The 24,558-nt window shown below is 43.1% G+C and overlaps 3 protein-coding genes across 3 annotated transcripts in view; all 3 read right to left on the bottom strand.

Annotated features, from left to right (window-relative positions):
- myo16 (myosin XVI) overlaps positions 1-4,239 on the bottom strand; it is a 114,402-nt gene extending 110,163 nt beyond the window's left edge. Inside the window, exon 1 of the mRNA XM_076874870.1 lies at positions 4,122-4,239. The gene's annotated coding sequence lies outside the window, so the exon portion shown is untranslated. The remainder of the gene's footprint in view (positions 1-4,121) is intronic.
- Positions 4,240-8,981: 4,742 nt separating this feature from the next.
- tnfsf13b (TNF superfamily member 13b) lies at positions 8,982-12,050 on the bottom strand. Its single transcript, XM_004551361.4, has 6 exons — positions 11,475-12,050; positions 11,233-11,338; positions 10,634-10,690; positions 10,239-10,363; positions 9,811-9,961; positions 8,982-9,603 (listed from the first exon to the last, which is right to left on the bottom strand). The coding sequence occupies exons 1-6, from the start codon at positions 11,706-11,708 to the stop codon at positions 9,491-9,493; spliced, it is 786 nt and encodes a 261-aa protein (XP_004551418.1). The 5' UTR covers positions 11,709-12,050; the 3' UTR covers positions 8,982-9,490.
- Positions 12,051-12,390: 340 nt separating this feature from the next.
- abhd13 (abhydrolase domain containing 13) lies at positions 12,391-17,952 on the bottom strand. Its single transcript, XM_004551362.2, has 2 exons — positions 17,579-17,952; positions 12,391-16,265 (listed from the first exon to the last, which is right to left on the bottom strand). The coding sequence occupies exon 2, from the start codon at positions 16,229-16,231 to the stop codon at positions 15,176-15,178; it is 1,056 nt and encodes a 351-aa protein (XP_004551419.1). The 5' UTR covers positions 16,232-16,265; positions 17,579-17,952; the 3' UTR covers positions 12,391-15,175.
- Positions 17,953-24,558: the final 6,606 nt, after the last annotated feature.

Below are 24,558 nucleotides of genomic sequence, written 5' to 3' on the forward strand. Positions count from 1 at the left end.
TTGTAGCATTGTCAAATGGGGCATCATGCCTCATTAGCTAATGCCTTAATTTGATTAAGGTTAAATGTGAGTGATGACATGTTTGAAATCAGACACACAAACATCACAGCTAGACATTATCTTTAATCTCAGCAAAAACTCCCCCCATGGCTCCTTGAATAGATCAAAGCGGCGTTTTTAAAGGGAATACTTAACCAATCCTGTTCAAATCATTAGCATGGCTCTGCTGATGCACTCACACTCAGCGCTCTAATATCAGCCACTGTAGCTACAGGCAAAAGAACCTGGTAGGTGGACAATTATTTATGTGCAACGGCAGAGGGTCCACTTGTCCATATGATGGCAGAAATGGAGTAGCCACATTTTACGCACCTGCCTTCAAACAATTTTCAGACAGGCGAGCGAAACAGCTACTTCATGAGCTGTTCTCGCAGCCTCTCTTTCCATCCTACTTGTTTCTTCCTGCTGAGAAATGCATTCATCATCCTCCCTCTGCACCATCCAAGCCATGTTACACAATCGAGCGATCTCAGCTCCCATTCCTAAATTACCTTCATAACATTAAAGTATCTGCAGGCTACTTATGTGTTGTTCTTTTCTCTCTGTGGGGGGGGGGAATCCAGCAGTGTTAACTGTGGTTTTCACATAAGATAAAGCTATCCTACCCTCATCACTCGATCAGCTGATGAAAGGTAATTCATAAATACATGTAGCAAAAGCAAGTCCTGGCAAGCCCAGACATCGACCCTGACACTGATGTCCCTTTATGACACAGTGTCCAATTATAGGAAGTGAAACAAAGTCTGCAAGGCCACCAGTCACATACCAGCAGCATGTGTTACTGTGAGGAAGTCTTCTATATAAAGTGAGATCACATAGAGGACAGCCTCCATCTCCTTAGGGCTTAGTCAACCTTTGTGTCAGCTGCTGCACCTGTTTAGCATTGAACCCATGCAGACTGCTTTGATGATATTGTTTCATCAGATGGGGGAAAATCTCAGACAAAAGGTTTGGATCCAATCCAAAGCTTGCTGCAGGAATTCCTCTCCTAAAAACACGCTTTTGCTGCTGCTGATGCCACGAGTGCTTTTCACCACCTGTCATTAACTTTAGCTGCTGTTTGAAGCAGCTGTCCAATCCTATGGGTTTTACTCATAAGAATAGCAGTTTTCAGACGGTTTCATCCCATTCTCAAGCTTATTTTCCAATTCAGGCTCATGATCTATAAGATGAAGAATAAAGCACTTTTCCCCAAAAATTTTGCTTCCAATTCTTTAGGAAATTTGTGCCGAGTACCAAAAAAATGAAAAATGTGATTTCTGATTGGATTTATTAGCTGCTATTATTATAGCACACCCGAATACAACCAAGGTTTCATAGCTGGAGTAAAGCTTTGGCAAGGGAGAGGGCAATAACTCTATTTCTTTTTTTTAACTGTCATTAATCTGAAAATACAGGAATTTGGTGAATTTACTGTTGTTCAAACAAAAGAAACAAACAAATAATGAAATAATTATCATAGATCAGGAATCTTTTCAATCCTGATAATGTTAGTAAACAGTCCTTTTCTTTACAGCACACTCCTAATATTGCACATTTCCATCTCAACTCATAATTCAAATAAATAGCGCAGTTGCTCTGGATTACAGCTGGCAGCAGTCCAATTTAATCCATGGCATTCCCAGATGAACCCCCTCTACCCCCTCTTTTGCCTGCCCAGTCAGCCTTCTTTCCTCTGACCTCAGGCGCATGAAATTCATCTATCTATTCAATGTCTGTGAAGATATTTTTTTGTTTGTTTGTTTGTTTTTCAAAAGGAGGCTTGGAGGCTTTCTGTCAGAGTAACGCCAAGGAATTTCAGTGAGCGTGATAACCGTGCAGTTCCAAACTATGAAGATATCAGCTGGTGGACAGGCACAAAAAATATAGACAAAGATGTTTAATCATCCCATCTCACAGTTGGAGGTGTTGAAAGACAGAGTTTCACTCATCCATCCTTCCATCCATCTATCCATCCATCCCTTCTCACTTATCCAGTTCAAGGGTCAAATTTGTGCCGGAGCCTACGCCAGCTGTTACAGGACAAGAGGCCAAGCAGACCCTAAACAGATAACCAGTCTGTTGCAGGGCTAACATGGAAAGACAAACAACCATTCAAGCTCCCATTCAGGCTTTGGTCAACCTAACCCCATGCATGTCTTTGGACTGTGGGAGGAAGTTGGGACATGGAGAGAATCCGTGCAGACTCAGAGGGAACAGTTGTTGTCAGTTCCACACAAAAAGGCCCCACCTCCTTGGTGGAGTCAAACTCAGGGCCTTCGTGCTGTGAGGAAATAGTGAGACTCTCTAGTTCTGAATTCATTTATTAGATGGAGGAAAAAGATATCTAAGTGGTGGCATCATCTTTTACCTTTACCTTTCTCCATTTTATATAACGTTGACTTTCAGAACCAGACACTCTCTCCTAGAGCTCTCTTGAAAGGTGGTTCGCCCCTTAATCATACAAAAAAGGTGTCATTTAAATCTTGTCAAAGCCATGGGGCTTCAGCATTGCAACACAGCTGGTGGGCTACTTTACATGAGTGAAACAGTTGGTGGTTTGTATATTCTTTGAGCACCACTGGAGTTCTGATAGCAGCAAATCCATCAAAAACCTCGCTTGCAGCAAAAGGTCTTTGCTCAGCCACCACCCTCTCCTGCTCTTCATCATCATCCTCCTCGAGCTCATAAATCAACCTATAATTATCAGGGAGGGTGGTGACTAAGTCTTGAGACCATGTGGCTCAACAGCTGACCACAGGACAGGCAACTGGGCGCCCTTGTGCGGATTACACAGCATTTAGTAATGCTCCACAGAGAAAAGAAAAGAAGCAGCAAAAAAAGAGAGTCTGGAATATAACTGCTGGAAAAATGGTACTGTTAAAGTAACGTGGTGGAGACAGTCTTTTGAGTTTAAAGAGAATGATACCTCTGATACTGCCAGACAGAGAGGCCCACAGTCTGGCTGAGCAACAGGACAGATGGGAATAGCACACAGACACAGATACAGCTTGTTGAAAGGGACGCTGTGACTAAAACAAGTGGACCTCCTTGTACATCACGAGTGATTTTCTTACACTGTGTTTATTAGTAACAGCTATGAATCATATCATCCCAAGGGTTTAACACCAACAAGTTTAACCCGCATGCACTCAGTCTTTTCTCTCTCTCTCTCTCTCTCTCTTTCTCTCTCTCACAAACACACACACACACACACACACACACACACACACACACACACACACACACACACACACACACACTGGGGTGTGTAGACTCTCAGTCTGAATAAGACCATCTGTGAGCTCCAGAGAAACAAAAGCAGTTTTTTTATTCTACACAGCCAGAGTCATCATCTTGTCGGATACTGAGCTATCTTATGTCACACCAAGAAAAGGCTTTACACTCCATAAAATCTATTCACCACCCATTGTCACCCCTATTTTTCCTGGCTGTCCAGTCCTCTATAGTCCTCTTTTCTTTCCTGATTTTTTTCCTCACTTTCTGTAAATATTTACACAGAGGCTCTGATTGTACACATCACACAACCACATAGAGCTTAGGTGAAAGTCACCCAAGGTCATCTGAAACTGGGGCAATCCCCAGTTGACATTCAGTACCCTAAAGGTTTTTTGGAGGGCTGCGTGTTTGTGTTTGCAGCTGACAAGCCAACAAACCTGTTTCCCTTTTTCTGCTCTGCCAGTTAGCACACATGGAACATCTCCAGGCAAACAACAGCATACAAGAGGGACAAAAAAAAAAATGAATAGAAACAAAGGCCGATCTACAGACAGCAAACAAAGGCAATACCTACAAGCAAAAAGAAACTCAAAATATGTATAAACATCTAAGTCAAATCAAACTATAGCAGGCATTTTACCCTTTGTAGATTACTTGTACGCTTAGGAAATTCCATTCATGCAAAGGGCAAATTATTCACAATCATAGTTTTGATTCATCCAAATATTTGCCGGTGACCCAACAGTATGCCATCGGGCCTTATGTGACCGACCGGGACAGAGGAGCTCTGAAGTCACTAAACAACACAACACACGAAAAGCAATAGACATTTAGCGCTGTACCTCAGTGTAGCTTCTCCCTGTGGTTCTGTGCAGATAGCAAATAAAATCCAGAGACAATTTGGTCTCAGCTGCAGAGATCTGAAACACTCAGCGAGAGAAAGCCAGAGAGAACTCAACTCCCATCTCTCTCTACATCTACACCAATAGGCTAAAATCCTCCACTCACATCCCATCTGAGTGAGAGAGGGGGAGAGAGAGTTAAAAGGAGAGCGGGTGGATGGGGGGGTAGTGCTTGCTTGGGTGAATATAGGGGAAAAACTGAAAGGGAGAGTGAGCATAAGTCAGGGAGAGAGAGTGAAAGGGAGAGATTTATGAGTTTGGTTTTGTGTAAGAGAGGGAAAACAGAAAGAGAGGAAGACAGGAGTTTAAATCTCTAATTACAACTGCTTATCACAAGCCCATGAGCAGATGGTAGGAATGGGTGACAGTGGACTTTGTACACACCACTCCGTTACGCCCGTCTTTTGCTTGTGCATGTGTATGTATGTGTGTGTGTTTGCATGCCAAAAAGGAACGTAAGCACATATGCCTAACAATGAGGACAGCTCGTAAATAGTATGTGCCTTCTCACCTAACGTCGCCTTTTTCTCACAGGGTATCAGTGCCTGTTGCTCTTCCTCATCAGCACGAGAATGAGTACTAGAATGAATCTCCACACGCATCGGATGGATTTCATGAAATACATACTTGTGTTCTATTTTTCTATCATCAGGTCAAAATTTCAGTATTTCTCCAGGACTTTGGTTAATAAACAAGAACAAACAATGCTGAGCGGTCTGCGGTGCAAATTAGAAAATGATCTCACGCTGAATCACTAACCAAGATGGTGAAAGTATTTAACATTGTGCCTGCTACTGAAAATCAATCACAACAAAATAAAAGTACTTGCAACTACTGGCAGACTCAAAAACATGTAAACAGTATAATACCAAGAATTGGTGAAATAAAGCCAAGCCCCCAGAAGCCACGAGAAAGTGAGGGAACAAAAAAAGTGTAAAAATAAATAAATAAATGACTAATTGTAAAGTCAGTTATTCTCTTATATCAACTGTTGAACTGATGGTGTATTCAGGTAAAATTAGCAAATATTTTTTATTTACAGTATATACAAATTATTCCTTTTTGTCCAATAGCTTCTAAGTGTGTGTGTGTGTGTGTGTGTGTGTGTGTGTGTGTGTGTGTGTGTGTGTTTAAACAAATGTTGCGGGCTGTGTGTCATCCAAAGCCCGGGCTTGGAGCGGTGAAGAAGATGGAGAAAGAAGGAAAGAGAGAGGGGGAAGCAGCAGAGTTGTGGCAAGCCATAATCTTTCTCCCCCTTTCTCATCATCCATCTGATGTGCTTTGCTCTCTTCTGCAATAAGCTCATGTCCCTGAGAAAAATGCCTGGAAAAATAAAAGATTCAATAGGAAGAGCTTGAACGGAGACAACTTTCAAATCTGCTCAAACTTGCCTTGTACCCATGCAGATTGCTGTTTTGTGATGGTTTGATTTTTCGGCAGGAATATATGAATTATAGATCAGCTTATATTTGCAGATCTCATGTGGACAGGGGAGAGAGGGAGAGCATTTTTAAACCCAATCACATGTTTGCAATGTTAAAAACAGATAAACCTCTTATTCGGCTTGGTCAGTCACGTTTTTCAAATCAGAAACAATTGACATCTAACTGAATCCAAAAAACCCCCAAACTATATTGAATGGCGAGCACAGAGCACGGTGTTTAGGATGTAGAGTAACGGATGGTGCAATCCTGTTTGTTGATAAACCAAATCCTCACTTAGAAGAGAAATCCATGCACTGCCTCTGCCAGTTCAGCTGGAGGGCTCTGGATCAGCCTGATTACTCTGGGCTGACAGCAGCAGATCGAAGTAATCTCCAAATTCTACATAAGTATGTACACGAAACAAACATATAGCACATTTAGCTGCTGTGAGCTAATATGAGCAGTGCACATTTCATTAGTATTTGTGGGAGGGCAACAGATCTACATATGTACACAGTGAGAGTCAATGCTCTGCAAAAGTGAATGTCTGTCTGCAAACTCTGATGCCTGTGCAAGCATGTTAGTGAAACGAGGCATGCTCGGTTTTATAATCAGGATTCAGGGATCACCTTTACTCCCTGTCATCTGTCTCACCTGTCCCAAAGGTACCAAACAGGGAGAGAGAGAGAAGGAAAGCAAGGGAAGTACAGATGGGAACAAAGAGATAGTGAAACCCACAAGGGATAGAATTGGAGAAATGAGAAAATAAATGAATTGAAACTGAAGACTTCTTGGAATTTACCCACTGTTAGTATAACAGCGCTCCTTTAAGTAATCTTACTTCTCTGTCAGAGTAGATAATGTGCCTTATAGCTGTTGAATAAAGCAGAACAGGTAAAAAGGTCATTTGTAGAGCTGTTTTTCATCTTTATTTCTTTAAGACGCTCTTTAAAATATGATTTTACAGACGTTTCGGAATATCTGCTTTGTGCATCTTTGATATTTTAAACACTGTATACACGCACCGTGAGTGCACGGGTGTGTGAACTACACACAGTGCCAGCATGAGCGCACAGCAGGTCTCATTTCCTCATTCTCCGGTCAGACACTGGTTTCTCTTTTGAAAGCGGAGCCCAAAATGACATCAGTTTCCGCCAAGACACAATTCGTCACCATGGCACCGCACGAAGACATTTTTGACCCAGAGGGAGGAGCATCATGCTTGACACATTTATAGCAGAGGTCTTTGCTCCACTCTTCCCTCTTCTCTAACCCCCCCCCCCCCCCCCCTCTTTTTCTCAATTGATGTTTGCCCAGCCGCCCGCTCTGTTTACCGCATCATCAAAGAGCTTCTCTGACTTCAGTGGCTCCGGTTCTCTGACCTGACCCACTCTCCTTGTGCATTTCAACTTCAAGGTCTCTCTTCCATGTACTCTTGCAGTGATACATATTTGGGATCTTTGAGTGAATTTAACATCCAGCTTCTCAAGACTTCTATTTTAGACTTCTTCCCTCCCCCACTTTTGATTTCAGTGCTTGTCAAACAAGGGCAGAATGCCTGTTGAAGAAGTGACCACCCACTGGGCTTTGTCTTACTCTTTGCCACGACTGACAGATGGCCAGTTTACATAGAAAGAATATCGCAGATAAAGAGAAATCCAAAATACTAAAAAAAATCAACCTCTACAGTTTGAAGATTCATATTTCATTTTAACTGCCATTATGTCAGGAGGTTTTAAAACAAGGTAGAAGATGCAGGCCCTTTATTTGAGGCAGCTCTGGCTGAGGAGGTAGAGCGGGTCGGGTCGATTGTTCAGTCCCTGGCTACTCTAGTCTGCATGTCAACACATTAGCATTCACACATTCACATTCAAATGCATCTGTGTGAGTATTTGTGTAATGCTGGACAAGGTGCTTACGTATGTATGACTGAATGAGGCTTGTCGTAAAAAGCACTATATGAATACCTGTCCATTTACCATTTATGGTATTGGCAAAACACATAAAATAAACATGAATAATAATTTAGTCATTAAAAATATTAACTGTATTTAATAAATAGCAAAGTATTAAAGAGAGTATGAAGATGAGAAAATAAAATGTCCTGCAGTGGCTACATCTACGGTGCTTCCCAGGTGGCAGCAGGTGAAAAAGCTGTGGTTGGGTTCAGTATTGCTGATGCTCTGCAGACCGGTGCAAATGATGTCCTTGGCGGTTTTAATCACCCTCTGACCACACTTCCAGACTCAGGCCTTTCACCTCCCTTAGTAAATTTATTATCACCAGAATTATAACGTTCCAAGTTAGCTGGTTACATTAATCTGAGTCATTTCTCAGATTTATTCACCGCAGGGAGAGGTGTATGGTTACCAGGGAACCCTGGTAACCATACATCCTGAAACCCAGGAAGCTGAACTGTTTGCCTGCTCCGCTCAGCAACCAATGTAAACAGTGGTGTGTGTCTTGTCTAAAATCAACAGTTTAAATAGTTTACTTAAACTGGGCTTACCATTAAATAGTTGTGGAACAAAAACATTTTTTTGACTGTCACTGTTTTCATATGGGTTTCCTGGCAGCCAGATAGAAGCCAGATTTTCCTGTTAATGAATTGTGTTTTGAATACAAGGAAATTGTGGGAAATACTTGAGCTATATGTTATAATTTTATATCATATCATGTCATGGCAAAATCATGTTAAGTTGTGTGGCGTTTTGCTTAACATTTTCCTTTCCCGTGTACAAATCTGTGTTTTCCTGATATGTTATATTGCACGAAAAACTCATGTAAGAGAAAACCTTTTTTGTGACTAATTGTTTATTTTTTACCTTTGATATGACAATTATAATACAAAACCACTGACAGTCAGTAAAGATTAAAACTAAACAATCCCTCTGATCCTATACAGTGTGTAAAGTACTGATAATACTGCATGATTTATGGCATAAAAAATTCACATAATGTACTGTAATTAAAACTGCGAATGTATTAATATTGTCCAGAATATATAAGAACACACTCTCGGGTATAACGTTCACTCCATCTCTAGCTTATACAAAATCTAGACTGAAGAATACACTGAAAAAGTGTTACTATTTTCTCCTGGGCTTTCATGCATTCGTGCATGGCAAATTCATTGATCACTTCCTTTGAAAATGAAGACATCATCTGCCTAGAGTTTTGCCTCAGGCTAAAAATAGGGTATTGCTGCTCCTGATCAACCTTATTTCTCTCTTTGCTTTTGTTCTGACACACACACACACACACACACACACACACACACACACACACACACACACACACACACACACACACACACACATACACAACTCTTTCCTTCTTGTGGTTATTGATGGAACATCAGCCTCCACTCAGAATGTCTTGTGAAAGAATTGTCACTTTATTGCATCTGAATATTCATATCAAGTGAGTCATGCTGGCTTATGTCTTTATATCTGGACTAATAAAGCATATAAGAAGAACCATCTGAGTTATGCAGTAATGTGGCTGCTGCTAAATGAAAGATTATGTGATTAATATTTGGTCCTTGCCACGTGTGCGACTATCTGAAGAAAGCTTACTTGATTCTAACAGTTTCTTACAATGTATATATGTATGGCACAAATGAATATAATGCATGAACATAATAAAAAGGACAGACCTTAACCCTTAACCCTCTGTCTCTCTTGTGTCTGCTCAGGCTTAACAAGCTAGAAGTTGCACAGTACATCATTCAGCCAGTGGTGAAATGGCTGCTTCCTGTGTTTTTGTCACAACACCAAGTCAGTCAAGGTCACCAAGAAATGTAGCATGTTGCTGCCATTCCCCCATCTCTGGCACTTCATGGCTTTAACGTCTCCCCTTGGGTCCGATGTGAGGTGGCACAGTTTAAGCCAGTTTGAGAGCACCCAGAAAGGTGGAATCTCCACTCAGGGACACGTCTGCTGTGGCCCGGGGGATCAGAAGCTCCAAGTAGTCCCCAGCCTCCAGTTTCACAATACCTGAGGGATGTAAATGTCTGCATCAGACCTTGAATTGGTATTTTCCATTATTACGCACTCCTTAAACTGAAGCACCAACATGCATACACAAACACACAAACAAATGCTTGACAGCTTGACAAAAGAGGAAGTGGGTTGATTAACCTCCACAAGAACTGTTGTTTAAAGGAAGAACATATCTGGGCAAATACAATAACACAGATTCACCTCCTGTGTAGCAGGTGTTGAACGATTGGACAGGGTTCATGTTTTGGATGCAGCGGAACAGGGACACATACTGAGGCTCGTTTCCAACAACATTTGCCTTCCACCGGAACACCACGTGACCCATTGCAAAGGTGTTGTCCCTGTAGAAGACCTGTGCACATCAGAACCACCAGGTTAAAACCACGGGGTGTGGTGGGGGCATTGGTGCTACAGCACCGCCTAATTTATTATGCACGCATAATTTATATATTCTCTTCTTTATCTGACCTTTGTTCAAGGTCTCTCAACCAGCTGCATGTTTAGATTGAGCACACCCTTTTTTCTGCACCGTTTGTAAGGGGGAAAATAATATCTGATGATTTGGAAACGGACTGGCAGCACCCCCCTGTGGCAAAATCATGGAATGACAATTTCAAAAAAGGACATACCTGACTGTACACATAATAGAAGCCCTCCTCTCGGACTAAAATGCGGTCACCTTCGGCCTCCAGGGCAGTGCCTCTCTTTAACCCAGGCTGCCAAGGGATGCCTGTGTACGTATCTCTTAAAATTTCTAAACCAAAACATAACATCATTATGGAAAATGCCCCACAGCACATAAAGATACATCTTTTGTAACAGTCACCATATTTGTGAGTCACTTAGTTACTGTAGACCTCATACAGCTTAAGTCTAAATTCTGACTTTGTAACAATGGCTCTGATTAGTTTGCAAAGACCAAAAGATCTCAATATGAAACAAGAGGTAAATACAAACCAGAGGTAAGTTAAATAAACAGACAAATCAAAACAAAATGTCACAGTTATGGTCTAACATCTTGTACCTTTCACGTAGTTTTTTCTGCTGTCGTTTGCCAGCATCTGCAGGAAAGACTGAGAAACTGCGAGCAAACACAAGAGGAAACTATTTTTAAAAGTTGTTTCTTTTCTGTCTCAACAAAGCTTGTTCCTTAACCGTTACTCTTGTTCGTTCTTATCCATCATTTTTTTCTCTCCCATTTTTGGGCAAAAGTGCATCATCGGTGCCCAACAGCTCAATAAATTTGGCCTTATACTATGCACATTAATCAACTAACAGCAATATCTGACCACATGAGATTTTTTGGGATTGTTAAGAAAACGTGGTCATTGGTATGTTAAAGTAAACAGTGTGTCTGGGGAACTTAGTGTGGCGGGATTTAACACCCTCCACCCCCCTGCCCACCAAAAAAAAAGAAAGAAAGAAACCTCTATGCACAATTAAACACGGGTTAACAATGGTACAGAAAATTATACACTACGCATAGTACCAGTAATAAAAGTGTGTGTTATTTTTCTTTTTTCTAATCAGGCAACAGAGTTGAAAAAACAAAACGTACATTTTTGCAAATATCTCATGCGTGAACAATAACTGTAAGTCTCAAGTGCACCCTCTATGTCTTACTTAACACTTCTGCTCCAGACACCGTTCTCCTTCGTCGTCTTTGGATGAAGGCAGGTGGACACTCGGGCTGACGAGCAACATCTTTGATGTTGTTTGGAATCTCCACCTGCACAGACATGATATAGCTCTTAGAAAAACAGTAACTGCAATTAAAATACAATATTTTGCACATCTTCGTAACCTTGTGCAGGTGGGGTGCTTGCTGTCGTTCCCATGTGGGGGGTGGACTAGTGTTCTCTCACCTGCAATCTGTCTGCGCTGGGTTGTCCCTCTTCTCTCCCACAAGAGACATCTGATTGAAGTTGCTCTATTTCAGCTCTGAGGGCTACCAGCTGGTACAGAGACAAAGCTGAAAGAAAAGATGAGCTGAGAGCGGCCAGCATCAACAGGAAAACTGGCCAGGACAGCATTCTTTCACTATCCCCTTGTCCAGAGCCAGGCTTAAGACCTGCCAAAACTGCCATTGCAGGACCCATACAATCTCCAGAGCGAGCTCACACTTGCCACATGACCAGTTTCACGCCTGAACTATCCTCTCCCTCTCTTCTTACTGTATTTGGAATGGCGGATGTTTGCTTTTGTTATCAAATGTTCTCTAGTATCTCCAGTAGTACCGTAACTCCCGTCTGCAAGCAAGATTGATTTCCTTAACTCTCACTTTTGTCCTTAAGAAGCCAGATCCAGTGCAGTCTGAGGGACTACGCAGGATAAATACTTTACAAAAAAAATGGTAAAGAGCTTCCCCTCTATTGTTCCGCTAAGCTAACCACACTCAGCTTCCTGCCTGACCAGAAGCCTTGACAAATCTCTCTCTCACTCCTCGGTTTTCACATCACAAAACACACGTCTTCTTCCACACAATAAAAATTGACACGCGAGTGGGCACAAGAGTGGAACCTGGCAGCAAAATGGAAAACAGCCAAGGTGCGAAACAGGTAAAGTGATTTAAGACTGAGAAGTGAAAATAATACCGTATAATGCCACCGTTATTGCAGAATTAGATGCACACTAAAATAAGGAAGTGAATAAATTCATCTGTGAACAGCAACACAAGATGGCAAAACATACAAAACTGTTATTCTCAGAAGTGTGAAGTTACTTGTTTTAGCACCCTGAATAACAAAGCACACACACACGCAGACACACACAAACTCCAACTCAAACCACAAAAAAGATTTTAATGTATCAATTTATTGCATGTTACAGTACAGAAAATAGAAAGTGAAAATGTGTGCTTACAAAAGAAGTTGTCGACATTGTTTAAAAATCGTAAAGAAACAACTGGAAAATGGAAAAAATTGCTCAAACTGACCGCCCTGTACTCAGAAGTCAAAAGATGACTCATTCAGATGTTTGTCTGTAGTAATAAATCATCAGTTTTTCTTCAGAGCATACAGAAGCGGAGCGGTTGTGGCAGATATACACAAAGTATGTCGAGACTGTGCATGTTCATTTCCACACAAATTTGCCAAGACTCGATGTTATTACATGCCAGCTTTAAAATGCAACGTACCAATTCTGAGTTATGGCAACATTTTCGCCAGCATTTCTTCCGAATAGATTCACATAAAGAAAAAAAAAAAAAAGTCCCACAGTGCACTGTCGCATCCGATCGGCCAATGATTTTCTATAAAAACTTAAAAGACATTCAATTTTATTTGTTTTCATCCACAGGGTGTTAGACTGTAAAAGCACATTTGGCTAGGATGAAGACTCAATATCCCATTTATTATTAAATTTGCTTCCTACCAGGCTACAAAATGGTAAATCAAGTGAATGACAACAAGTTCCGCAATCTTCTCTCGAATGATGGGATGGTGCAATTCTAAGTCACAGCAGAAGTGTAAAACAAAGCTAGTGGAGCCAAAAGAGTGTATACTCACATGGTTGTATGCACAATGTGCATTAACTCAGCATATGGATTTGATATAATACAAAAATGTCCCAAAATGTTCAGTGCCGCCAGTAAAATAAGTCAAAGAAAAAGGAAGAAAAGACCAGCAATATACGATTTCTATAAAGCATGTTCACTTAAGACCACCATTTACATTCATAGTAGGATTTCGATCATTTGTCAAGTTACAGTGATGCACAAATTTGGTCTTCTGGCATTGTCAGATTTTGTTTAGCATACGTCTCAAACAGTATTAAATATGGCTAAGGAGATCTGTTGAGCTTGTTCAAATGGCTTTGATACCACTGCACTGCCGCGTGCTGCATTTAGAAAGCAAGAGCTGATAATAGCGTTTTAATTGTCGAGCTCCGCTCCATCCCATGGAAGACATGCAGGAAAGGTTAATTAGCTCATTAAAAGCCCTCCAAGTGAGTAAAGCCGTTTTGCAAATAAGCATGGGGTGACAGAATCTTCCAATTAACAATTACAATGCTGATGATAAAAGCTAAGAAAAAAGCTTACACCTCATTCCTAAATACACCTCTTCTTTAAAAAACAGTTTCTGTGTTTTGGTTTGTTTTTTGCTCCCTAAAATGATTTCAATTCAGTATTCAAATGGCCAAATGCTGTACAGTAAATTTTTAGGAACTATCTTTCTTGGTAATCATTCGTCATGTCTGTAATGCCTCCCAGAAATCTCACATGGTGTGACTAAAGGGTGAGAGGTATAGGGCAAGTTCACATTCCTCAGTCTTTGTTAAAAAATAATTCTTAGAATTTCATTAATCTTCAAAAGTTAATTTCTGCCCTCAAAATCCCCCTATTAGAATTTGCTGGACTGCAGTTTCTTGTTGATTTGCAGTATTAACTTTGGGAAATTACACACTAAATTTCTCTTGCTTAGACTACTGAGGACTCATATCTGCAAATCTTCTGAATACTTTTTTGCACAAAATGAGAACTATGTAATTTTTCCCTATTGTGTTCCAGCGGTCAGCAGGGGCAAGACCATTACACCAACCGATGACTCCTTCGGTGCAGATATATAACACACTAATGTAACTTGCTGTAAAAGGTTCTTACCATAAACTATAGAAGCCAATGTTGCATAATAACCCCTAAAGCCCAATTAAAAAACAAAGACCTTTTCTTGTGTGCGCATTGCATTTTAACCAGGGAGAACAGCGTGTAGATTATCTTAATCACAATGAAACAGAAGCAGCTAGACAGGAAATAAGAGGTCCATAAGTTATTTTTGACAGGCAGAAGTATCAAACATGTCATTTCATCTTCCTGACCACTTCATCTCAGCAAACACTTGTGGCTGAATATAATTATTCAACAGGAAGCTTTCTGCTACTTTTAAAAGTAAAGTTCAAAGGGTGTATGTGTATAGACAGTAATCACAACAATATCCTTCTATGCCAATCTGTTGCACATACATCAGATTAACGCTTAAAGAGGGAGAGGAAAAAAGTACACTGCTCAAAGTATTGCTCAGAAGATGTTAGCTCATATAATTAAACACTTGGGTAAGTTTAAAAAGAAAAGTGCAATTTAGAAAATTAAATATATTTACACTGAAGGCCTAGACTGCATTATCAGGCCTAGCTCAGTTTATCAGATGAACTGAAATTTTAACTGCAGTAACAATCAGTTTTCACTGAAACACCATAGGCCCCTATATGGACGCAGTAACAAGAGAAGCTGTTTCACTGACTTTAATTCATTCGAGCAGACTTACTAGAGCAAAGTCTTCTGTGTTGTGACATGTATGATCTGGCTTCATTCGTTAAAAAATGTCAAAAATACATGCATACATATCTGCAAACAAACTCAGGAGGACATTCTTACCCTCTCTTAGAACCTTGAAACAGTGAAAATATTTTGACATGTTAAATTTACAGAAAGGTAAAAAGAGTGAAATAAAATAAAACCCCACACAAAAGGATTAAAAAAATGTACATTCTTCCAAATAATCAGTGAAGCTTTCCCAATCAGTCCACTCAAGCCCATGAACAGTCAGTCCCTGACTTTTTTTTTTCTTTTTTAGATAATGGTGACGCTAGCTGAAGGCTGAGCGCTCTCCTCGTGGGCATGGCTCTTCAGCAGGTCTTTAATGAACTGCTCCAAAGCAGCAAAATAGCCCTGACACTGCCACGTGTCGTTGTGCGTGCCCTCTGGAAAGATAGCCAGGCGCTTAGTCCGTGCAGGAGACAGCTCGTACAGTTGTTTCATCATAACTGGTGGGATGAGCTGATCAGACAGACCAGACACAAACAGCGAAGGCATGCGGCACAGCGCCACCTGTCTATAGGACAGGAACTTATTCCTATAGCACCACAAGGGGAGCAGGCGCATGGGCAAGAAGGAGAAGAGCGTTGCTGCCATATGGGGGATGCTGAGGAAGGTGTTTTCAACAATAATGGCTGCTACTCTATGAGGGTTGACTGATGCCAATCGAACAGCCACGGCACCTCCTAGTGAGCGACCAAAGAGTACCACCTTTGTTTTGTCTAGATCAGGGCGGGTCATGACATAGTCCAACGTGGCCTCGGCATCAAGGTAGAGCCCATCCTCGCTGGGCTCACCCTCACTTTTTCCATAACCACGGTAGTCCACCAGCACCACGTTAGCTTTCAGATTGACCAACATTAACAGGGCGTTTGGCACCCTGTGACCAATATTACCTGCATTACCATGGAAATAAAGGATCGTAGGGGGAGCAGAAGAAGTGGGGCAGCTTTGATTTCCAGCAGTGACTCCAGGAGATGTGTCCCCTCCTGTGTAACGAAGCAGGATGAGGTTGAGCTTGACACCGTCCTTAGTACGAATATACACATTCTCATGTGGGATTCCTGTTGGCATGGGAACATAAAGGCGAGAGGAGGAAGGCTGGTCAGGAAAATAGAGGAGAACATCCTGAAATTTGTAGAGGATGCCTGCCACAGATGCTAAGATGAGAGCGAGGAGAAAAAATCCTCCATATAGATGGAAGGTGAGGATAAGGGCCAAAAGGGAGACACGACAGGCACCCCAGGACCAGGACACCAGAGTGAGGGTGCAACGCTCCATTGCCCCCCACAACCTCCACGGCTTCTCCATGGCTACACAAGAGCTGAATCACAGGCCACACACTCTGCAACAAACCAATAAAAACCAAACAAAAACATTAATGAAACAACCAAAAAACACAGGGAACCAAAGATGATTTGGCAGGTAATTGCATCAAATACAGAAGTTCTTGTATCAGTATATAATCATGCACAATATCCATAACAGTTATCAGCCTACTTCATAAAAAAATACTGATGCAAAACTGAACATACTGCTCATGTACCAATACTGGGAAGTAATGAAGACTATGTTATCCCACCTAATAAAAGAATTAAACACCAGTTAGTGTTCATTAAATTATTGCAGGCATTCATGAAGCTTTGTTCAAAAACCTATTCTGTACAAAAAAATTTTTGAAATCAGACAATCAATTAAATTAAGCATTAAAAGAAGGGTTACAAATAAAAAAGGACACGTGTCCCTACAACAGCAACCATATATTCCGATATTTTAATCAACATTGTGTGTCTCATGCACAAGGCTAAAATATGTATGAACTACAGTCTTGAGCTTTAGAAATAATGAAGCACAAAACATGATGAAAATACATTTTATCACAATTTTATTTCACTATCATAAGTCAAAGCTCGTGCCATTTGGTTAGTTGACATGGAAGGACCCCTATGTATTCTGTCTAAAAACATTCATATACTTAAACCAGGACTGTATCGTTTTTATAATAACAGTAATAGTAAAACATCACTGGATAATGTGTTTGACTGCAGTGGGTCTGTTTTCCGCCGCCTGCTATATCAGCAACCTATAGGAGGAATCAGGTGTGCTCAGCCAACCGAAAGGTGATGGGAACCAAACCCTGGTGAATATACTGGCTTATCAGGTGGCGGTAAGATGTGTGCACTGCTGAGGTTAGTACGGGAAATTAAGGTAATGTATGCTGAAAAGATGAAGATGGAAATCTTACGAAGGGAAAAAAATATCTCGACCCCACCCACAAGGAAAAGCGTTGACAGCTGCTGTCAGCCTGGTGAAAAGCTCATACGACTGGTGTTAGCAGGGCTTTGGCAGTTGGTATCTAATTTAACTGATCGTCGATCGTTAAGAGCAGCCAGTCATCACTCAGTATTTTTTTTGGCCTGTCAAAAGAAGCTGTCAAATCAGTCACGACTGACACACCATGCTTTGAATTTGCTGGCTATACAAACGAGTTTAACCCCATTAAATGACCACTCACTGCAGCCGAGTTAGATGAGTAACTGAAATGCTAACTACTAAGCTGTCCTTACCTTGCTAGTGCTGTTAGCAGTCTTATATGTAGCTTTTTAAGTTAGCCACCTAGCTAACTCGTCAATGTTAGCTACGGAGCCATCTACTTACCCTTCTCTCATTTTCAGCGTCTCAGCTCCACGAAATTTTAGTAAAACACTAACGCACAGGCAACACAGCCACTGTCATTCAACTCTGTATCTACTAACAAGATTATAGTTACAGCAGCAAGGTGAGTGACAGGCTGTCAGCGACAACACCGGTGACACTAGCTGCACAGCTGGTTAGCATTACTGGTGTAACCTTTTTCAGTTCCGTGTAGAGCTTAGAATAAGAAAATGGGTTCCTGTAAAGCTGCAGTCCTCACACATCAAAATAAACTGCGTTTCAGCGTGACAAAGCACTAAAGTATTTCAAGTGCTAATTTAAGCATCGATCAGGTGATACTTAAAGCGTGTAATGTATGGCACGCCGCCGTAGTAAGGACGTGCAGAATATTAAATACGATGTATTGGCCGAGCTCACGCCTCTGCGTGTGCTATTTAATTTTCACCCACCAGGTGTTGCTATTAGATAGAATATACAGCATCCCAGGGCCTAAAAGCAAACTTCAATGACCGATGCAGCGTTGTTACTTGTTTACTTTATTTACATTTTTAATTTTAGTTTTTATTATTATTATTATTATTATTATTATTACTACTACTACTACTAATAGTAATAAAAACGAAGTCAGAAGTGACAGAGAATAAAGTCATGTATGAGAATAGTGAAATAGTTGTAAGGTATGTGGTAGGAGTTAGAGTTGAGTTCAGGGTGAGGGGTGGGACAACAGAGCCTGTTCTTGTTTGCCATGGTATTTACAGGTCGACAGATGAGGACAGGCAGGAGTCTCTGTGGACTATGATGTTTGCTGATGACACTGTGATCAGTAATGAGAGTAGGAAACGTCTGGAAGATTACTTGGAGAAGTGGAGGTATCCTTTGAAGAGAAGATTAATGAAAGTCAGTAGAATCAAGTCAGAATACTTGTGTGTGAATAAGAGGAGATCGCGTAATAGTGATGTTGCAGGGACTAGTGAGGGTGAACAATTTCAGATGCCTGGGTTCAACCATCCAAAGCAACATACAGTGCACAAGAGCAGTGAAGAAGAGAATCTAGGCAGGGTAGAGCTGACCGAGACCATTGCTTGGGGTGATTTGTGTCAGAAGAATAACAGCAAGAGTCAGAGGGAAGGTTTACAAGATGGTAGTGAGGCCTGCTATGATATATAATTTGAAGAAAGGAGACGGAGATGTGCACCAGGTCTGTCCAGCGTCCTCCCCCGCCACCTGATCCAACTCACCACCAGGTGGTGATCAGTTGACAGCTCAGCCCCTCTCTTTACCCGAGTGTCCAGAACATATGGTCGCAGGTCTGGTGATACGATTACAAAATCGATCATCGACCTACGGCCTAGAGCATCCTGGTGCCACGTGCACTTATGGACACTCTTATGTTCGAACAGGGTGTTCGTTATGGCCAAACTGTGATTAGCACAGAAGTCCAATAACAAAGCACCGCTCGGGTTCAGATCAGGGAGGCCGTTCCTCCCAATCACGCCCCTCCAGGTCTCGCTGTCGTTACCCACGTGAGCATTGAAGTCTCCCAGCAGGACAACAGAGTCTCCAGGTGGAGCACCTTCCAGCACCCCCCCCCAGGGACTCTAAGAAGGCTGGGTACTCCGAACTGCCACTCGGCGCATAAGCGCAGATGACAGTCAGGACCCGTTCCCCGACCCTAAGGCGCAGGGAACAAACCCTCTCGTCCACCGGGAAAAACCCCAACGTACCGGCAGCAAGCCGAGGGGATATAAGAATACCCACCCCAGCCCGCCGCCTCTCACCAGGGGCAACTCCAGACTGAGACAGAGTCCAGCCCCTCTCCAGGAGACTGGTTCCAGAGCCCAGACAATGCGTAGAGGTGAGCCCAACTATATCTAGCCGGTACCTCTCAACCTCACGCACCAACTCAGGCTCCTTCCCCACCAGAGAGGTGACATTCCATGTCCCTATTGCCAGTCTTGGCAGCCGGGGGTCGGTCCGCCAGGGCCTCCGCTCCTGGCCGCCACCCGACTCACAATGCACCCGACCCCTATGGCGCCTCCTGCGGGTGAGTGAGGGTGTGCTGGGAACGTCTAGCAGAGGCCCCAGTCCGCGAGATCTTCAACGCACACCTCCGGCAGAGCTTCAACAGCATTCCGAGGGAGACTGGGGACATTGAGTCCGAATGGACCATGTTCAGCGTCTCCATTGCCGAAGCTGCTGCATTGAGCTGCGGCCGCAAGGTGGTTGGTGCCTGCCGTGGTGGTAATCCCCGAACCAAATGGTGGACACCAGAGGTGAAGGGAGCCACCAGGCTGAAGAAGGAGGCCTATCGGGCTTGGTTAGCCTGTGGGACTCCGGAGGCAGCCGACAGGTATCGACAGGCCAAGCGGAATGCGGCTCGGGCAGTGGCTGAAGCAAAAACTCGGGTGTGGGAGGAGTTCGGAGAGGCCATGGAAAAAGACTTTCGGACTGCCTCGAAGAGATTCTGGCAAACCGTCAGGCGTCTCAGGAGGGGAAAGCGGTGCTCTACCTGCACTGTGTATAGTGCTGGCGGAGCGCTGTTGACGTCGACTGAGAAAATTGTCGGGCGGTGGAAGGAATACTTCGAGGACCTCCTTAATCCCACTGACACGTCTTCCGGGGAGGAAGCAGAGTCTGGGGATGAGGGGTGTGACCCACCGATTTCCGGGGGCGAGGTCACTGAGGCAGTTAAACAACTCCTTGGTGGCAGAGCCCCTGGTGTCGATGAGGTCCGCCCCGAGTTCCTGAAGGCTCTGGACGTTGTAGGGCTGTCTTGGTTGACACGTCTCTGCAATGTTGCGTGGAGATCAGGGGCAGTACCTGTGGACTGGCAGACCGGGGTGGTGGTCCCCATCTTCAAGAAGGGGGACCGGAGGGTGTGTTCCAACTACAGGGGGATCACACTCCTCAGCCTCCCCGGGAAAGTCTATGCCAGGGTGCTGGAGAGGAGGGTTCGTCCGCTAGTCGAACCTCGGATACAGGAGGAACAATGCGGTTTTCGTCCTGGTCGCGGAACACTGGACCAGCTCTTTGTCCTCTCGAGGATACTTGAGGGTGCATGGGAGTTTGCCCAACCAGTCTACATGTGTTTTGTGGACCTGGAGAAGGCATTCGACCGTGTCCCTCGGGGCGTCCTGTGGGAGGTGTTGCGCGAGTATGGGGTGTCTGGCCCATTGCTACGGGCCATTCAATCCCTATACAACCGTTGCAAGAGCTTGGTTCGCATTGCCGGCAATAAGTCGGACTCGTTCCCGGTGGGTGATGGGCTCCGCCAAGGCTGCCCTTTGTCTCCGGTTCTGTTCATAATTTTTATGGACAGGATTTCTAGGCGCAGCCAAGTGGCGGAGGGCTTTCGCTTTGGTGGCCTCAGAATCTCATCTCTGATTTTTGCGGATGATGTGGTTCTGTTGGCTTCATCGGGTGAGGGCCTCCAGCTCGCACTGGAGCGGTTCGCAGCCGAGTGTAACGCAGCGGGAATGAGGATCAGCACCTCCAAATCTGAGGCCATGGTTCTCAGCCGGAAAAGGGTGGAGTGCCCACTCCGGGTCGGGGATGAGTTCCTGCCCCAAGTGGAGGAGTTCAAGTATCTCGGGGTCTTGTTCGCGAGTGATGGGAGAAGGGAGCTGGAGATCGACAGACGGATTGGGGCTGCGGCTGCAGTAATGCGGACGCTGCACCGGTCAGTCGTGGTGAAGAGGGAGCTGAGTGTAAAAGCGAAGCTCTCAATTTACCGGTCGATCTACGTCCCTACCCTCACCTATGGCCACGAGCTGTGGGTAGTGACCGAAAGAACGAGATCGCGGATACAAGCGGCGGAAATGAGCTTCCTCCGAAGGGTGGCTGGCCTCTCCCTTAGAGATAGGGTGAGAAGTTCGGCCATCCGGGAGGGGCTTAGAGTAGAGCAGCTGCTGCTCCACATCGAAAGGAGCCAGCTGAGGTGGTTCGGGCATCTGGCAAGGATGCCCCCTGGGCGCCTCCTGGGCGAGGTGTTCCAGGCATGTCCCACCGGGAGGAGGCCCCGGGGCAGACCCAGGACACGCTGGAGAGATTATATCTCTCGGCTGGCCTGGGAACGCCTTGGTATTCCCCCGGACAAGCTGGAGGAGGTGGCTGGGGAGAGGGAGGTCTGGACCTCTTTGCTTAGGCTGCTACCCCCGCGACCCGACCTCGGATAAGCGGATGAAGATGGATGGATGGATGGATGGAGACGGAGATGCTAAGGTTTTCCTTGTTAGCAGTTAGGGATAGATGAGATGGAGGCAGATGATCCACTGTGATGACCACTAAAGGGAGCAGACAGAAAGAAAAGAAGAAGAAAGAAAAACGATTACTATTGACTGACTCGTTAGATTGAAATAAAATAACCTCATATTCACAAAATGGCAGAGTATTGTGACTTGCTTTTCATTAATGACACAAAACTATTGCAGGAAATTATAATTTCTATGCATATTTTAGACCGTGATATAGGCTATCCACTAACAAGTTACATTCTTTTAAAACATGATCTCAAAGTTACAGATTGTTTTAATCTATTCAGTTCCCAAGAATGAGCAGTAGGCAGTAGGCTCTCATACATTTTCAAGTTATAAACTTGAAAATGTATGAGAGCCTACTGCTGTGATCTCAACAGCAGACTATAAAGAACAGTTTTTATGTGTTGGTGGAGTCAAAACTGACACATCTCAAAGCTTCGAAAAATGGGTCACTTGTAGGTGTGAGAAACATAACACTGCTGTGGCTGCTGAAGGGACTGTCCTTGAAAAAAAATCCCTCAAAGAAAGAACAGCTCAACCTTGCTGCCTTAAGCTGCTTTTTTAGTTAAAGCCAACAAAACAACAAAAGTTAAAATAACTGAGAATTTGACTTGGACCTTGGTGATGTTGCATGTCGTACGTGCTTGTGACTTTCAAATTTCATGGTGATCTATAAAACTAATTAGAAAATACAAACACAGTGGAAGTTGTGCTGCAAAGGGGTTTCTAATTTTAATAGTATATGTTAATATTTCCATTCTGAGTTGCCCATTGGTATTGATTCGTTGGTGATACTCAGTGTGACCTTGGAGGAGACAGATTATGTGCAGACCAGCACAGCTGTAGGCTGTTCACCTCTCTCCTTGGGGTTTGCTGATTTGATTCCGTGTTGTTCGAGTCAGCAGCGGCTTCATAAGCTATGCAAATCTTCTCATAAAAGAATACACCAAAAATACAGCCAGCACATGAAAGCTCATTGTCGATTACAGTGTATTAATTATTGCTGGAGTAAGAGGTGCTGACACAAGTATTTGCTGAAACTTTAAAGTCGCACTGTGGAGGCTGTTGAGGAGAAAATGGTTGTGAAGTAGTGTCCACATGCTGTGTAACTGCCCATGACCTGTTCTGCAAGTCAGCAGTTTCTTTGAATTTATGGATGGATTAGTTGGTTTGTTGCTGTAGTGTTATTTATGTCATAACAATGAGCAACATATAAAAATTAAAAACATTTGTGTTTAGTATTTTTTTATTTCATTTTTTCCTTAGTAAAATGCTGTGCTCATTTTAAAATAAGGATTTACAAAGGAAAGTGCTCTTTGAACTGAATCGTCCAGACTTACAAATGAGAAACTGTTTTTTTCCCCAGCTTGAACAGATTGACTTTAAGATTATGACCATGTTCAAACTCCATTCATTATTCAGACTGAATAATAAAAAGGGAAATCTACTACACCAGAATCTAACTAGTGTAGTAGCCATGTCATTGGCATTGACCCTACCTGCTAGAGGTGCTTATTGTATCTATGCAGCAGAATGCATAGTGGATGAGTGCACACACATACACAAATGCACGCACACACGCACGTACACACCTACACCTTGTCTCTTTAGGTGATGGTGAGTGCTGCTTTCAGCCTGTAAGAGACTGACAGCTGGCAGCTTCACTCCCTCTTACCTATGACTCAATTACCTTTGACATGTCAGTCAAAACATCTACTACACAAACACTCGCTCACTCTCTCTTACTTTGCAGCTCTCGTATCCCATGACTCAATTACTTGAAATATAGCACTCTAAACAGCTGGAGGGCCCAAGCTCAATAACTCGCAGTCAGAGCTGTAAGAAGGACGAAGCAAAACTGTGGCGACCCAGCTGGGAATATCATATCATCAAGCCAAGGGGACATGCTTATCATTCACCTCACACCATGCACCATGTGGCCTTCTAGAGCCAGAACCATAGAATAAATTTCTACAAGGGGCCCGTGGTTCCCATTGATAAAATAAAAAACAATAACACAACTTCCACAGCAGATGTCAAGCCATTTAAGCGCAGGGATATTTAGTCAGTCAGCAACTTTTTTTTCCACCGGACACTAGGTTTTTAACTTTTTTCATATAAGAGTTGCCATCATTGTCTTTGTGCCATGCTGCGTTTGGACATAGTTTGGCTTGTTCCATACTAACATGCAACACCTCTTTGGTTTGTTGATTTCTCAGCATGCCATGCATAGAATGACAGATGGTTGTGTCCATGACTACAATGTAAAAGTGTCACCTTGGAGACAGAGTATTCCTTTGAGTCAGAGAGGACAGCTACATAATACCAAGTCTTTATTTTACACACAAAACATGCACACACACGCACACACACACACACACACACACACACACACACACACACACACACACACACACACACACTTGTGCGCCCAATTCTTGTTTTCTTTTGAAGTCATTAAGTCATTCCTCCCTGGAAAAACAACAGTTCAAAGAAATCATTAAAAGCCCCAAATTACTGTGACACATGAGTGTATGCAAACTTCTGTTCACATCTGTATATAATTAAGAACACACGAGGTACTGTAGTGCTTATTGTTTTACTGTCAGGCACTAAACAAGATTCAATGACACTGTACATTATACAGTTTTATGCTACAGTGACATGAAATAGAGCAGGCTGCTTGGCATTGTGGGCATGCAGCAAAGAGTGCCCTATACACTATGC

The sequence above is a fragment of the Maylandia zebra genome, linkage group LG16 (genome assembly GCF_041146795.1).
Source record: "Maylandia zebra isolate NMK-2024a linkage group LG16, Mzebra_GT3a, whole genome shotgun sequence".
NCBI classification, from domain to species: domain Eukaryota; kingdom Metazoa; phylum Chordata; class Actinopteri; order Cichliformes; family Cichlidae; genus Maylandia; species Maylandia zebra.